Source organism: Lathamus discolor, chromosome 13 (genome assembly GCF_037157495.1).
Source record: "Lathamus discolor isolate bLatDis1 chromosome 13, bLatDis1.hap1, whole genome shotgun sequence".
Classification (NCBI taxonomy): domain Eukaryota; kingdom Metazoa; phylum Chordata; class Aves; order Psittaciformes; family Psittacidae; genus Lathamus; species Lathamus discolor.
This window is the reverse complement of record NC_088896.1, coordinates 12,478,818-12,491,842: the sequence shown is the minus strand read 5'-3', so window position 1 is coordinate 12,491,842 and position 13,025 is coordinate 12,478,818. Positions and strand designations below refer to the sequence as shown.

The 13,025-nt window shown below is 65.0% G+C and overlaps 2 protein-coding genes across 12 annotated transcripts in view; one reads left to right on the top strand and one right to left on the bottom strand.

The window, feature by feature from the left end:
- Positions 1-487: 487 nt before the first annotated feature.
- ENGASE (endo-beta-N-acetylglucosaminidase) lies at positions 488-4,457 on the top strand. 2 transcript variants are annotated; one of them, XM_065693349.1, is made up of 14 exons: positions 488-640; positions 816-892; positions 998-1,199; positions 1,472-1,620; positions 1,736-1,893; positions 1,976-2,124; positions 2,275-2,440; positions 2,517-2,620; positions 2,813-2,921; positions 3,026-3,198; positions 3,382-3,533; positions 3,642-3,744; positions 3,838-3,952; positions 4,034-4,457. In XM_065693349.1, the coding sequence occupies exons 1-14, from the start codon at positions 540-542 to the stop codon at positions 4,436-4,438; spliced, it is 2,163 nt and encodes a 720-aa protein (XP_065549421.1). In that variant the 5' UTR covers positions 488-539; the 3' UTR covers positions 4,439-4,457. The 2 variants fall into 2 exon arrangements, with proteins under 2 accessions (XP_065549421.1, XP_065549422.1); XM_065693350.1 differs by lacking the exons at positions 2,517-2,620; positions 2,813-2,921.
- A 1,082-nt stretch (positions 4,458-5,539) lies between these two features.
- Positions 5,540-13,025, bottom strand: part of RBFOX3 (RNA binding fox-1 homolog 3) — a 107,375-nt gene continuing 99,889 nt past the window's right edge. For 6 of the 10 annotated variants that reach the window (XM_065693564.1, XM_065693569.1, XM_065693563.1 and 3 more), the window contains 10 exons: positions 12,201-12,338; positions 11,707-11,760; positions 11,133-11,225; positions 10,391-10,451; positions 10,158-10,211; positions 9,780-9,912; positions 9,244-9,283; positions 8,607-8,668; positions 8,295-8,373; positions 6,714-7,382 (listed from right to left, as the gene is read on the bottom strand). In XM_065693564.1, the coding sequence (XP_065549636.1) occupies positions 7,338-7,382; positions 8,295-8,373; positions 8,607-8,668; positions 9,244-9,283; positions 9,780-9,912; positions 10,158-10,211; positions 10,391-10,451; positions 11,133-11,225; positions 11,707-11,760; positions 12,201-12,338 (759 nt within the window). In that variant the 3' untranslated portion in view covers positions 6,714-7,337. The other 4 variants (XM_065693561.1, XM_065693568.1, XM_065693560.1 and 1 more) reach the window with 4 other exon arrangements.

Below are 13,025 nucleotides of genomic sequence, written 5' to 3'. Positions count from 1 at the left end.
CCCACAGCATCAGTAGGCCCCAGGCAGGGCTGGTGCTGCTGGTACTGCTGGCACATGGCATGAGGGGAGGGAAAGGCTGCCTCATGGGATGGCCACCAGCACAGGTACCAGCTCTGTTCCAGCCTCTACAGTGGGACTTGCTCTAGGACAAATGTCGCATCCTGGGATACGTATCCCATCCCAGGACACAGTGCATCTGCAGACACATGATCCTGTTCCAGCACACACAGCCCATACCGGGACACATGTCCCCTGGCAGCACACACAGTCTGTTCTGGGACATGCGGCCCTGCCACAGGACATACAGCGCATCCCGGCACACGTCGCATCCCGGGGCACAAGTCCTACCCAGGGACACGTCCCCTGCCAGCACACACAGCCCATATCGGGGCACAAGTCCCATCCCGGGCCCCTCGCTCCACCCCGGGACAGGGGAGGGCGCTGGGCCCGGGGGCGGGCGGAGCTCCTTCGGCCGCGCCTCCGGCAGAGCGGGGCCGGGCCGCGGCGGGCGGCGGCGGAGTGGCAGCGGCGGCAGCGCCATGGCGGAGGCGCAGGACGGGCCCGGGCGGCGCGGAAAGAGGCCGGGGGACGGGGCGGAGGAACCGGGCGAGGAGGAGCGGGCCGGGCGGCGGCGGCGGAGGTGGGCGGTGGGATCGGGACCGGGAGCGGGCCGGGGATCGGCATCGGGACCGGGGCTGGGCTCGGGGCTGGGACCGAGCTCGGGGCCGGTCTCGGCGGGCGCTGGCCGCGGTGCTGGCCCGACCCGGCAGTGGGTGGCTCTGGCGCTGTCCGTCCCTCACCTCCTGCCCGGGCAGCTTCCAGCCGGCGGCGGAGTCCCGGGGAACCACGGTCCTGCACGATACCATCAGCACCCGCCCGCAGCCCCTGCCAGGTGAGGCAGCGCCCCTGATCTGCGCTGCGCTGCGGCCGGGGCCGGTACCGAGCTGCCCGGGCAGCGCTTCCCGCTGACCCCGTCCTCTGTCCCCCCCTGCCCCAGCGAGGCACTTTGACACCAAGACAACAGAGCCTGTCAGCTTCTTCTTGTCTGGCCTGGAGGAGCTGCTGTCCTGGCAGCCCGATGGCAACGACGACTTCAACATCTGCACTGTGCAGCTGGCCAAGCGCCAGCCCCCGCTCCACAGCAAGAGGCCCCGGACGCTGGTGTGCCACGACATGCGTGGCGGGTACCTGGAGGACAGGTACATGCTGGGTGGAGGGGACGTGGCAGCGAGGCCGACATCTCAAACCTGTTCCAGTTCTGCTTGATTTGTTTCCCGTGGGCAGGGACGGAGGGGTTTGGGGATGGAGCATCGTGACCTTGCTCAGGCCAGCCCTAGCTGGGGTCTGTGGGGTAACTCAGTGCTACAGCTCTGCGCAGCTCCTGGGCCATGAGTCAGGCTCCTGCCCAGCCCCGCAGCCATTGCCGGCGTCCTCCTCGCCATGCCCAACCTTCCTCTCGCTGCCGCTGCAGGTTCATCCAGGGTTCAGCCACACGCAACCCCTACGTCTTCTACCACTGGCGGTACATCGACATCTTCGTCTACTTCAGCCACCGCACTGTCACTATCCCACCCGTGTGCTGGACCAACGCAGCGCACCGGAATGGCGTCCTGGTGCTGGGTGAGGCAGGGCCAACTGCGGGGCTGGAAGCTGCAGGACCGGGCCTGCGGGAGCCCCGAGCATGCAGTGACTTTGCTGGGGTGCGTGGCTGACACCGGTCTCACCGTGTCCCCAGGCACGTTCATCACGGAGTGGACGGACGGGGAGAAGCTGTGTGAGTCGTTCCTGGCTGGTGGGGAAGAGGCGTCCCGTGCCGTGAGCGAGCAGCTGGCGCGCATTGCCCAGCACTACCGCTTTGATGGCTGGCTGGTCAACATGGAGAACACGCTGAGTGTGAGCTGCGGTCCCCTGCCCGTCCCCAGTGCCCTGCTGCCCTCGCTGCCCCATGCTGCCCTGCCTCTGTTCTCTCCTGCAGGCGGCAGCGGTGAAGAACCTGCCCCCCTTCCTGCGGCACTTGACCGCACAGGTTCACAGCGCCGTGCCTGGGGGGCTGGTGATCTGGTATGACAGCGTCCTGCAGAACGGCACGCTGAAGTGGCAGAATGAGCTGAACCAGGACAATAGGTGAGGCCGGGCCCTGCCCCACTACTTTGTCTGGGTGGAACTGACACTGGGTAGGGGCCCGAGCCCACCCCAAACCCAGCGCGCAGCACATGGCCTGCGCAGCCGCTGGAGGGGCGGTCTGCGGGAACTTGCCCTGACCCTCATCCACAGGGTGTTCTTTGATGCTTGTGATGGGATGTTCACCAACTACAACTGGAAGGAGGAGCACCTGGAGCGCACGCGCGCGCTGGCTGGCCCGCGCCAAACTGATGTCTATATTGGCATCGATGTCTTTGCCCGTGGTGATGTGATCAGTGGTGGCTTTGACACCAACAAGGTGGGTGTGCCGGGACCCTCTGCCTCCCCCAGCGCAGGGCTGCCTATCCCGTGCTGCTCACTGCTTGTCCCTGCAGTCGCTGCGCCTGATCCGCCAGCACGGCCTCTCCGCTGCCATCTTCGCTCCCGGCTGGGTCTACGAGCACTTGGGAGAGGAAAACTTCCTGCAAAATGAGAACAAGTGAGGGCAGCTCAGCACGGGGCGGGAGGAGAGGGGAGATGGGGCCAGAGCACTCCGGGATGCAGGGCAGTGGGATGGGGCTGCAGGAGACCACGGCTGCTGTCCAGGATGTGCTGATGAGGCCATGCTGGGGCAGTGGCCGTAGCTGGGGGTCTCTGCTCTGACCCAGGTTCTGCTCTGCTCTCCATCCAGGTTCTGGGGCTTGCTGGCTGAATACCTGCTCACACACAGTGTCTGCACGCTGCCCCTCGCCACCTCCTTTAGCCTGGGCATGGGCACCAGCAGGTTCCTGGATGGGAAGGTGGGTGTGGGGTGATCATTTGGCTCCAGCTGGGCAGGGGTGGGCTGGGCAGGGGGGTCCCTTCTCCCGGCTCCCCACCCAGCCCAGCTCGCCTCATCCTGCAGGTGGAAGAGGCTGCGCCCTGGTATGACCTGAGTGCACAGGAGATCCAGCCCCTCTACCCGGAGCACGAAGGCAGGCTGAGCACAAGCTGCTGCCTGCAGGATGCCTGGTGTGGTGGCAGCTCTCTGAGGCTGCAGGGGATCATCCCTGCCGGCGAGGAGCATGTGGCCATCCGGTGAGCTGTGGGCGAAGCCCCTCACCACCTTCTCAGTGCTGGGCTGGCATGGCATGTCGCACGTGGTGAGCGTGCTGCAGGGCTGTGCCCGCACTGCCCAGCAGACCTAACCCGATGCATCTTCTCTGTCTCTCTCCTCTCTCTCTCTCTCTGTCTCTCTCTGGGTGGATCTGGGGTCATCAGCCTTTTCTCTTTGCAGATGCCGGCACCCCCCAAGCTCTTCCTGACCTTGCTCTACAAGCTCGAGGGGCCGCACACCGAGTTTACTGTTGCGCTGGAGCTCACCACGTGGGACTCGGGGACCTGCCACGAGGGCAATGTCACCTCCCTGCCCGGTGAGGACCGTACCCCTTCCCATGCTGTCTGTAGCGAGCACCCACTGCATGGTGGGGGCCTGGGACCAGCTCAGCCCCTCACCCCCCTGGTCCCACTCCCTCTGGTAGAGCCCAGCGGCCGTCATCACCCCCGGTTCCTCCCAGCACCACCACCCGGCCTCGCCAAGCTGCTTGCCTCCTGCAACAGTGGCTCCCATGGCTGGACCAGGCGGTGAGTGCGCCGCTGGCACCCTGTGCCCATGGGCAGGCACAGGCACCCCAGTGCTCCCCTGGCACCGTGCCTGCTCTGCCGCCCTGCTCTCAGGTGCTATGAGCTGGATCTTCAGGACTGCAGCCTGCGAGACCTCTCCCTGCTCGTGTCCCGCCAGCCGCCCAGCGCGCAGGAGATGCCCTTCTCCTGCCTCCTCGGGGAGGTCCGGGTGAGTGCCTGCCCTGCTGCTCACGGAGCTCCCCGGGGCTGCCCCCCCCCGCCTCTGATGGAGCCGCGGTTGCCCCTGCAGGTGCTGGATGCGGCCAGCGTGGCGGCCGCCGCGCCGCAGGTACAGAGCCTGGTGGCCTCGCAGCTCTGGTGGCAGGAGGGCCCCACGGCGGAGCAGCTCTCGCTCAGCCTCACCCTGCGCTGGGCCTTCCCGCCCGGCCAGGCCAGCTGGTTCCGTGTCTTCAGCCAGGGCGCCCGCTGCCGCCAGGGCCAGACGGCGCCGCAGCTGCTGGGGCTGGCGCACGCCTGCCTGTACCGCGCCGTGGGGCTGGCGGTGCCGCGGCCGGCGGCCGGGCAGTCCTGCCGCCTGGAGCTGCTGGTGGAGCCGGTGCTGCACAACGAGCTGCCCGTGGACCCGCAGCTCTGGGGGCGGCTGGTGTTGGTCTACTCTGCACCAGCCACTGGCACCAGCAGAGACGGGCATTAAAAGCAAACGTGGTGCGGCACCATCTCCGTGTCTCCTCTGTGCTGGTGGGGCGGCTGCGGGCTCAGCGGGTGGAGGCTGCATCTCCTAGAACCGCAGAACGGCTTAGGCCGGAAAGGACCTCGAGATCGTGCAGTTCCAACCCCTGCCATGGGCAGGGACACCTCACACCAGACCATGTCGCCCAAGGCTCTGTCCATCCTGGCCTTGGGCACTGCCAGGGATGGAGCATGCACCAGTTCTCTGGGCAACCTGTGACAGGGCCCCACCACCCCCACAGTAAAGAACTTCTTCCTTACATCTACCCTGAACTTCCCCTGTTTCAGTTTGAACCCATCACGCCTTGTCCCATCACAACAGTCCCTGATGAAGAGCCCCTCTCTGGTATCCTTGTAGGCCAACTGGTTCGGTGGCTCCCTCTTCTCCCACCACCATGGCTGGGCTCAGCCCTCACCGCTGGGTGCTGCCCAGGGCCCCCCAGCTCCTGCCCAGGGACACCTGCCCTGAGATCCCTCTTAGCCCCACATCCCCTCACCTCGGGAGCAGCCCCGTGCAGGTGTGGAGCTGCCAGCAACAGCTCTGCTGCCATGCTCAGCGCTGCGGGCTGCACCGTCCGCCATGGACCTGCCCGCGCCGCCGCTCACAGGGCTGGCCGGCAGCACTCCCTCGACGGCTGCTGCGGAGAAGGAGAGAAAATTTATAGCAGCAATTATTTCCTCACAGTCTGGTGAGCAAGCAATTAGCAGGCAGGGCGCAGGAGCGCGCCACGCAGCGGGGTCACCCATCCCCAGCTCCCCCGAGCGCCGGCCCCGGCCCACAAACAATGCTGGCTCCTGGTCAGGAAAATTAATATGTCAGCAGTTAAGCTGCTGCTCGCGCGGTGGGGACTCGCTCTGACATGAATTATCTGAGGCCTGAAAAATGGAGGGCTCGGCACAGCCAGGGGTGAGCTCCTGCTGTGCCTGCATCCCGCTCCCCACTCCTTCGCTGTGGCAAACCCACCCCAATGGGTTCCCCCCTTTGCCTGCCCAGAGGTGTGCCAGGACAGCCAGACCCGCCGTGCCAGCCATGGCCCTGCGCCAGTCAAAACCTGAGTCGCCCTGGTTGAAGAAAGAAATCTTTATTAATAATTTCAATAATAATAATAATAATCCTTGTAATAATAATAATAATAATAATACTGTTTATTAGAATGGTCACACCTTTGAAGCATACAGGATGGGCCAGTGCCAGCCTGCGCGCCGGCGGCCGGCGCAGGGGTTGCTGTAAGGAAGAAGCCAGTACAGCGATGGAAGGAGCTTTGTACAGGGCAGGGGCGCGGGGCCGGGGCGGCCGGGGCTATGTACACCGGGAATAGAAAAGGGGGAGCTCGTTGCTGGAGCGTTGGGGTGTCTGCAGACTATAAAGTGAGGTTTGAGGAGTGGTGGTGCCGTGGGGGGCCGAGCGCGAGGCCAGCGGGATGGGGCTGCACCCCGGGGTGGGCTCTGACCCAGTGTGCCGGCTGCTGCAGACCGACCCCGGGGCTCGGGCTGGCCCCCACGGGCGATGCCAGTCTGGCCCAGGGCAATGCAACGGCCGAGACCCCGCTCCGAGGGCTGGCAGGGTCCCACTGGCCTGGGCAGGGATGGGGAGCCAGGATCACGTCCCGTGCCACGCAGCAGGCAGGAGCCGGAGCAGGATCGGGGCATTCCTATCGGAGCCCCAGGGGACGGAGAGAGGGGGAAGGGATCACAAGCGAGTTGCAAGAAGCTCCTCTTAACAAAAGTTCCCTTTAAAAGGCAGAGGCTGGTCCCCTGCTACGCCCAGCGCCTCAGCAAAGCGGCTCCGCGCGGGAGCCGAGGCCTCGCACACTTGACACGCTGATGACCGGCAGCTCAGGAAGCACGAGGCTGGATTCCCACCCCGGCACAGTCCCGGAGCCGGGGCTGGAAGGAAGACGTGGTGCCAGGCGCTGTGCCCGGGCGGCGAGGCCCCTCCGGACACCCCGGCTCGCCCTGTGCCGGCTCCCCCTCCGTGCGACGGGCTCGGGGCGAGAGGGGCCCCTCCGGTGTGTCCGTGCGTCCAACCGTGCTCGCCGCGGGCTCCGCCGGGCCTCCTCGCGCGGGGCGTGTGGACATTTGGGGCTTTCACGTGGCTGCTGCCGCTTTGCCTTTTTTTTATTATTTTTTATTTTTGTTGCTTTGCTTTTGATTTTTTTTATTTTTCATTTTTTGGGGTGTGTGGGTGGATTTTTTGCCCTTCCTGGTCCCAGAAGGAAACAGCCGCGGTTTCACTACAACAGAAACAGAGAGGCAGGTCTTTCACTGGAGCCGCGCTCGGGGCAGCCTGGCCGGGGCCATGCCGATGCCATCCCGGCCCCCCCTAGCCCCACACTGCGCCCCAGCCCGGCTCAGCCCCTGAACGTGCAGCAGCCCCTGCTGGCTCCTCTCTCTCCTATGCCCCTCGGGCTGCCATAGGCCCTGTGCCCCCCCGTGCCTGCACGAGCATCCCCTCAGCTTCGCAAGGGGAAGAGCCCTCTGCACCCCAGCAAGCGCAGAGCCTGCCCGAGGCTCAGGTCAGGGTGAAGCCACACGAGGACCCCACAACCCCCCGGGCTCTGGGTGCTACCAGGGCCGAGGGCTGGCCCTGCTCCCCATGAACCCCAGGGATGCAGGGACAGGAGCTGCCCCATGTCCCTGCAGGCAGATGATGCAGGAGACCCGGGCAGGCGACAGGGTGGAGCAGCTCGAGGTGACCCTATGGGTTGTGGGCACCGCGGCTCAGGGGAGCCTGGCTGTGCCCCAGCCCCAGCCCGGGCACCCCGTGGTTCCTCCAGAGCCTCGGCCGCGGCTCTGGCTGCCTGGTTTGGTTTGGCGCTAGTGAGCAGTCAGTGTTAGTGGTGGGAGGGGCTGTGTCTGTCTTGCTAGTAGGGAGTGAAGCGGCTGTACCCTCCTCGGTATAGACTAGCCTGCAACATCAAAGATGAAAAAAAAGCCAATCAGTATTTGAGAGAGAGGCAGAGCCCAGTTCTTCCTTTCCTTTCCTTTTCCTTTTTGTTTTTTACTTTTTTTCCAAATGACACCAAATCGCTTCTGTTCTTGGGATGCGAGGGGCAGGCAGGGCTGAGGGGGGCCAGTGCTGCCCAGGCTCCAGCACGGCTGCAGGTGCTGCCCTGGTGCTGTGCATGGGCAGAGGCTGCAGGGTGCCCCCAGCGCGGCAGCACCGTGGCCAGGCTGCTCCCACCTCCAGCGACTGCGGAGCCCTTCCCCATCCCCATCCCCATTCCGCACATCCCATGCGACAGTGGGGCCATGGCCCCTTGCCACCAGCTGCTTGGGTGCCAAGGAGTGCCGAGGGGTGCTGAGGGGTGCTCGGCAACCTGGCCCCAGCCATGGGGTTAAAAAAAAGGAAGAAAAGGAGTGGTTGGCTTTGAGATCCCACATGTGAGTGGGATTTTTCATCTTTGATGCTGGTTGTGAAGCTAGCTGAGAGCCGTGGGCTGCAGGCACCAGTGCGCATGCATGCTCCCTGGCACAGGGATAAGAAAGGGGGTCCTGGTCCCTGGGCAAGGCTTCGGGGGCAGCTGGGCCCCCCAGAAGCAATGTTTGTGGGCAGGACAGCAAGGGGCTGCCACCAGCTGGGTGTAATGGGGCACATGGGGTGAAGGGTGGGGCTGGGGGTCATCCTCTCTTGTGGCCCTGCTTGTGGACAGAGCCAGGCAGGGGCTGTGCCGCTCCCACCGCCAGCTCCGGGGTCCCCATCCTGCACCCCACATGCAGGGCTGCCCCGCACCCTCTCAGCGCCTGCCCCATGCCCCATAGGCTCCCTGGGCCACAGCTCGCGCCGGGAGGCAAAGAAAGGCCGCGAGGGCTGCTCTTACCATGGTGCCGATGCTGTATGTGGCGGCGGGGCCGATGGTGTGGTGGTACGGGTCTGCCGCTGCATACACTCTGCCGTAACTAGGAGCAAACACAGCAGCGGGCGTTAGCGACTGGGGTCGGGGTCCCGCTTCCCACTGCAGCCACCCCTGCCCGGCCACGGCTGAACCTGGGAGACCCCTGGGATCACCCTGGGAGCCCCAGGGGAGCACAGGGTCCCAGGTTGCAGGACACCCTCATCACCCCTGGCTCCATCCTCACCCCACAGGTGAGGTGCTGGAGTAGGAGCAATGCCCACGGTGCACGGTGCTTACCTGTCGCTGTATGCTGCCGCCGCTGCCGCAGGCTGGGCGTATCTGTAGGCAGCATAACCCCCCTGCAGTGGAGAGAGACTGCATCAGGGACAGGCAGCACCCCTGGGGGGGGACACCCCCAGACACTGCCCCGGAGCAGCGGTGGGACCCCGCGGGGAGCCGGTGCCACCAGGCACACAGCGGTGCCACCAGGCACACATCGGCCTCATTCTCATTCCCCAGGGCCTTTCACAAACATTAACCTTAAAAAATGAATTTCCAGAGGAGAGAACGTCACCTCCTGATGGCTTTAATGAGGTGTCACGTTCGAGAAATCCTTCAGCCGCCCGCCTGAAATACGGCCAACGGCTTCTTGAAGATGGAGGTTAAACGCCGGTGTAAGACAGTGCACCAGCACTCGCTGGGGCTGTAAATCCCTCAGTGCGGGCCCTGCGCGGGGGCTGGCGGGGGGCTCAGGACCCTGCACGGTACCACCCTGCCCGCCACGTCCTGCCCCCGTGCACCGGGGCTCCTGCCGCCTTCCCAGGGGCCGGCAGGGGCAGAGCCCTCCTCAAAGCCGCCTGATGCTCTTTGCCCCCGGCCCTGGCACAGGGGCCCCGGCTTGGCCCAGGCCCAGGCCCGGCCCAGCAGCACTTACGTAGATCTCAGCTCCGTAGAACCCGTCCTGATAAACGACCCTGCAAAGGAGGCAGAGGCGTCAGAACCTGCGCTGTGCCGCCGGCACAGAGCGATCGCGGTGATGTGGGGGAGCTGCTTCCAGCGGGGCCACCCGGGCAGAGTGAGGGCGCATCCCAGGCAGACACATGGGGACAGGCCACAGGGCTGGAGCAGTCCAGGGCACTATCACTGTTGGGAGCAGCCACAGCCTGCCGTGGCTATGCCTGGCACAGTGGCTGTGCGTGTGCCAGGAGAGCATCCCATTAAACCAACCGACACTGTGGAAGTTATGGCCTCCTTTGGGGTGCAGGAGGCTGGTGAGCACATGGGTTACCCCAAGAGGCAGCAGCCTCGGGGGTTCACAGACCCTGAGGCCAGGCTGGTGCTGGTGGAGCTGCTGCCCATTCCTGACGTGAGAGCCCAGCAGTGCCAACACTGATGGCAGCAGAGTTAGAGCAGTGGCAGCAAAGGGGCTCCGCACCCCAAGGCAGGTGCCCGCTGTCGCCTGGTACTCACGCTCCGTAGGTGGGGATGGGTGGCGGTGGTGGTGCAGCACGGAACGTGTTGTAGACGGCGCGTCCTCGTCCCCGTAAGTGTGCCCCTCGATAGGCCACGGCCGTCCCTGTGGCGGGGTACGGGAACCCCGTTACTGCAGGAGGGAGGGAGGGAACAAATGTGGGCTTCCCGCAGCAGCTCCGCACAGCGCATGTCTGGGATCCCCACAGTCACCACGGGGCATCCCGTGCCACAGCCTGACTCCATTCCCTGGGACGTGGCACCATGGGGATGCCGGGGTGAGGGGCTGGGGAATGCTCAGCAGTGGTGGGGTCAGACACGGCACAGAGCCAACGTTCAGGTGGATCTGCGGTGAGGTTGGCCCCAACCGACCATTACCTGCGTAGAACTCGGGGCCGTAGACTGCTCCCACCACAGGGTTCAGCTTCCAGCCTGTGGGCAGGGAGAGATGGTGAGGCCGGGGGCACCCTCCCCGCAGTGCTCCCCCATCCCCAGCTGGGCTTTGGGGGACCACAGCTCCCATCCCTGTGGCCTCAGGGCCCAGGGTGCTGGGAGGTTGCGCCCCTCTGGAAAGGAGCCGCAGCCCCGGCGCTCCTCGCGCTGGCCCTTACCATTGGTGTAGGGGTTGGCAACCTTCTTGTTGGTCATGACACGGGCCGTGGCGTTGTTCACCTGCAGAGAGAGCGGATGGGGGCTCAGCGCCTGTGTGCAGCGGGGCTGGCGAGGCCGCGGTCAGGGCCCGCGCTGCTGTGCTTGGCGCGATGGCACTGCTTCAGGTGCTGGGGTGAAGGATGCACGGGGAGACACGGCATGAGTCTCTGCACCGGCTGCCCGGCCTGCTGCAGCACTGCCTGACCCCCGGCCAGCCCAGGCCTCCTGCACCCAGCACAGGAAGGATGTGTTTGTGTTGCCCTGCTTCCCACCTCCTGGACGCAGCATCCCAGCTCCTGCGCAGCATCCTTCCCTCTCAGGTGCAGGGAGATGGGGACAGCACATGGAGCAGAGAGCTCATATCCTCCCTGCAGAGCTTAGGGTGGTTGCATGGTGGCCATGGAGCTGAGCTGGGGTCCACCAGACCCCTCTGTAACCGGCAAAATGCAGCCGGAGCCCTGGCCGGTGCCCCAGCTCCCCCTGCACGTGAAGGCTTGGTTCAGCCAATTGCTCTTTGCGCCAAGTGAGGACCTCCCTGCAGCGGGCACACATGCTCCTGTGCACGCTCATGGACACATGCACGCGGCGGGCAATCCTCCCCTGGGTGACACCCAGAGCCACCCCAAAGCATCCCCTGCCCCAGGCAGGGTGCAGGGGACACAAGCACACGCAGGCATGGCACTAGCACACTTATCTGAGCACCTCAATCTTCCGGCCCTCTACGATGGTGCCATTCAGCTTCTCCCGTGCCCGGTCGGCATCTGTGCTAGTTTCAAAAGTTACAAACCCAAAACCCTGTGAGCAGAGGAGAAAAGGAGAAAGAAAGAGACAGAGAGAGACAGAGAGAGGGTGTGGGGACAGAGAGAGAGAGGGTGTGAATCAGGAGAGCTGGCGCAGGAGAGGAGGCTGCCGCAGTGCAGAGGTGGAGAGCCTGGGCTGGGGTCCCTGCAGGGTCCCTGCTGAGGCCCCAGCATCACCCATGAGCTGGGAAAAGAGTCTGGGAGAGGGGCACAGAAAGCAGGGAAGATACAACAGAGACATCCACACACAGAGGGGGTAGAGCGAGCCGAGCCCTCCCCTCCCTCCGGGGTGCAGCATACACGCAGCCCCCCCAGCTGGCACAGGGCAGGGGGATGGGGCTGCCTGAGGTGGGTTCCCCCAAGGTGGGTACCCTGTGCCTGGGTCCCATGGGGCAGGAGAGGAGGGGAGAGCGGGCACAGGAGCCAGGACCCTCCCCGGGCTCACCGTGGCAGCGCCGGCCGCGGGCAGCACCCACCTTGGAGCCCCGCTCGTTGAAAATGATCTCCACGTCCAGGATCTTCCCAAATTGCTGCAAGCAGAGAGCAGAGGGTGAGCACGCAGAGCCCTCGGCCCTGCACTTCTGGCACAGCAGGGGCAGGGGTCTGCCATGGGGACCAGACCAGGAGCCCAGGCCAGCGGACCCTCGGGGCCATGCAGGGGAGAGGCCCCAGCCCCCCCAGACTTTTCCAGGACTTGAGCACCGTGCACAATCTCATCCTGCACTGCTCTGAATCCCAGTGAGGGCTGGGAAACGGACAAGGGGAGGGGGACAAGGGCTCTGTATCCCCCACCTCCATACACAGGACTTGATCCACAAGCCCAGCTGTTTACCGGGCTGCAAATCCTGCAGAGCACCAGCCAACAGCGCTTGGCACGCCTTGGGCTGGCAGGATGGGCCCTTGGGACAGGGACAATGCAGTACCGAGCAGAGAGCAGGAGACGGGGGCAGCTGAATGAGGCCGGACTCACCCCGAACATTTGCCGCAGGTCAGGGTCCCGGAATCGAAAGGGGATGTTGGAGACGTGTAACCTCTTGGGCTGCTGCTTGTCTGTGGTATCTGTGGAGTGTAGCTGCTGGCTGTCTGTCTGTGCCGCCTCATCTGTCTGCTGTGGGACACAGCTGGATGTCAGCCCCAGTCTTGCCAGCTCCATGTCCCCAAAGCAGGGATCAGAACTCCCCTGTGCTTGGCCCCCAGGGACACCCTGGACCCTGCGGTCCCCAAGCTCTGAGCACCCCATGGGTCTCCCTGCAGCCTGGTGAGCTGGGGGGCTGCCGGATGGGATCTGCCTGCAGGGAGTCAGGGAATGCCAGCCTGGGAACCAGCCACCAGCCCTGGCTGCACCTCCCCGACTCAGCCAGTGCTGTCAGCAGCATCACCCACCCTGTGAAGGGTGCAGAGACCTGGGGGGCTGAGCACTGCGGGGGGCTCAGGGAGCAACCCCTGGGGAGAGGGAGCCCTGGGAGAAGGCAGGGGGTGACCCATAACAGAGAGCATTGGGTGGCCTTACACTGGCCTCTCCTCTAGTCACCCCAGTGGCACTGGTTTCTGGGTGCTGTGACCACGGCAAATTGGGGTTCCCGGGGTGGGGGTGCCAGACCCGCACAGGGGCTGCTGCGGTCGGGTTGGGAAGGGCTCAGCTCAGCGCTTTCCCGGCTGAGCTGCATTACAACCCCGTAATTGAGGCTATCTGGTGGAAGGCAGCCAAGCAGGTAGATTACAAGTGATTAGAAATGCTGGGAGGGGCTGCGAGGCAGAGAGCCGGCAGACACGGCACCCAGCCCGGCACCCGAGG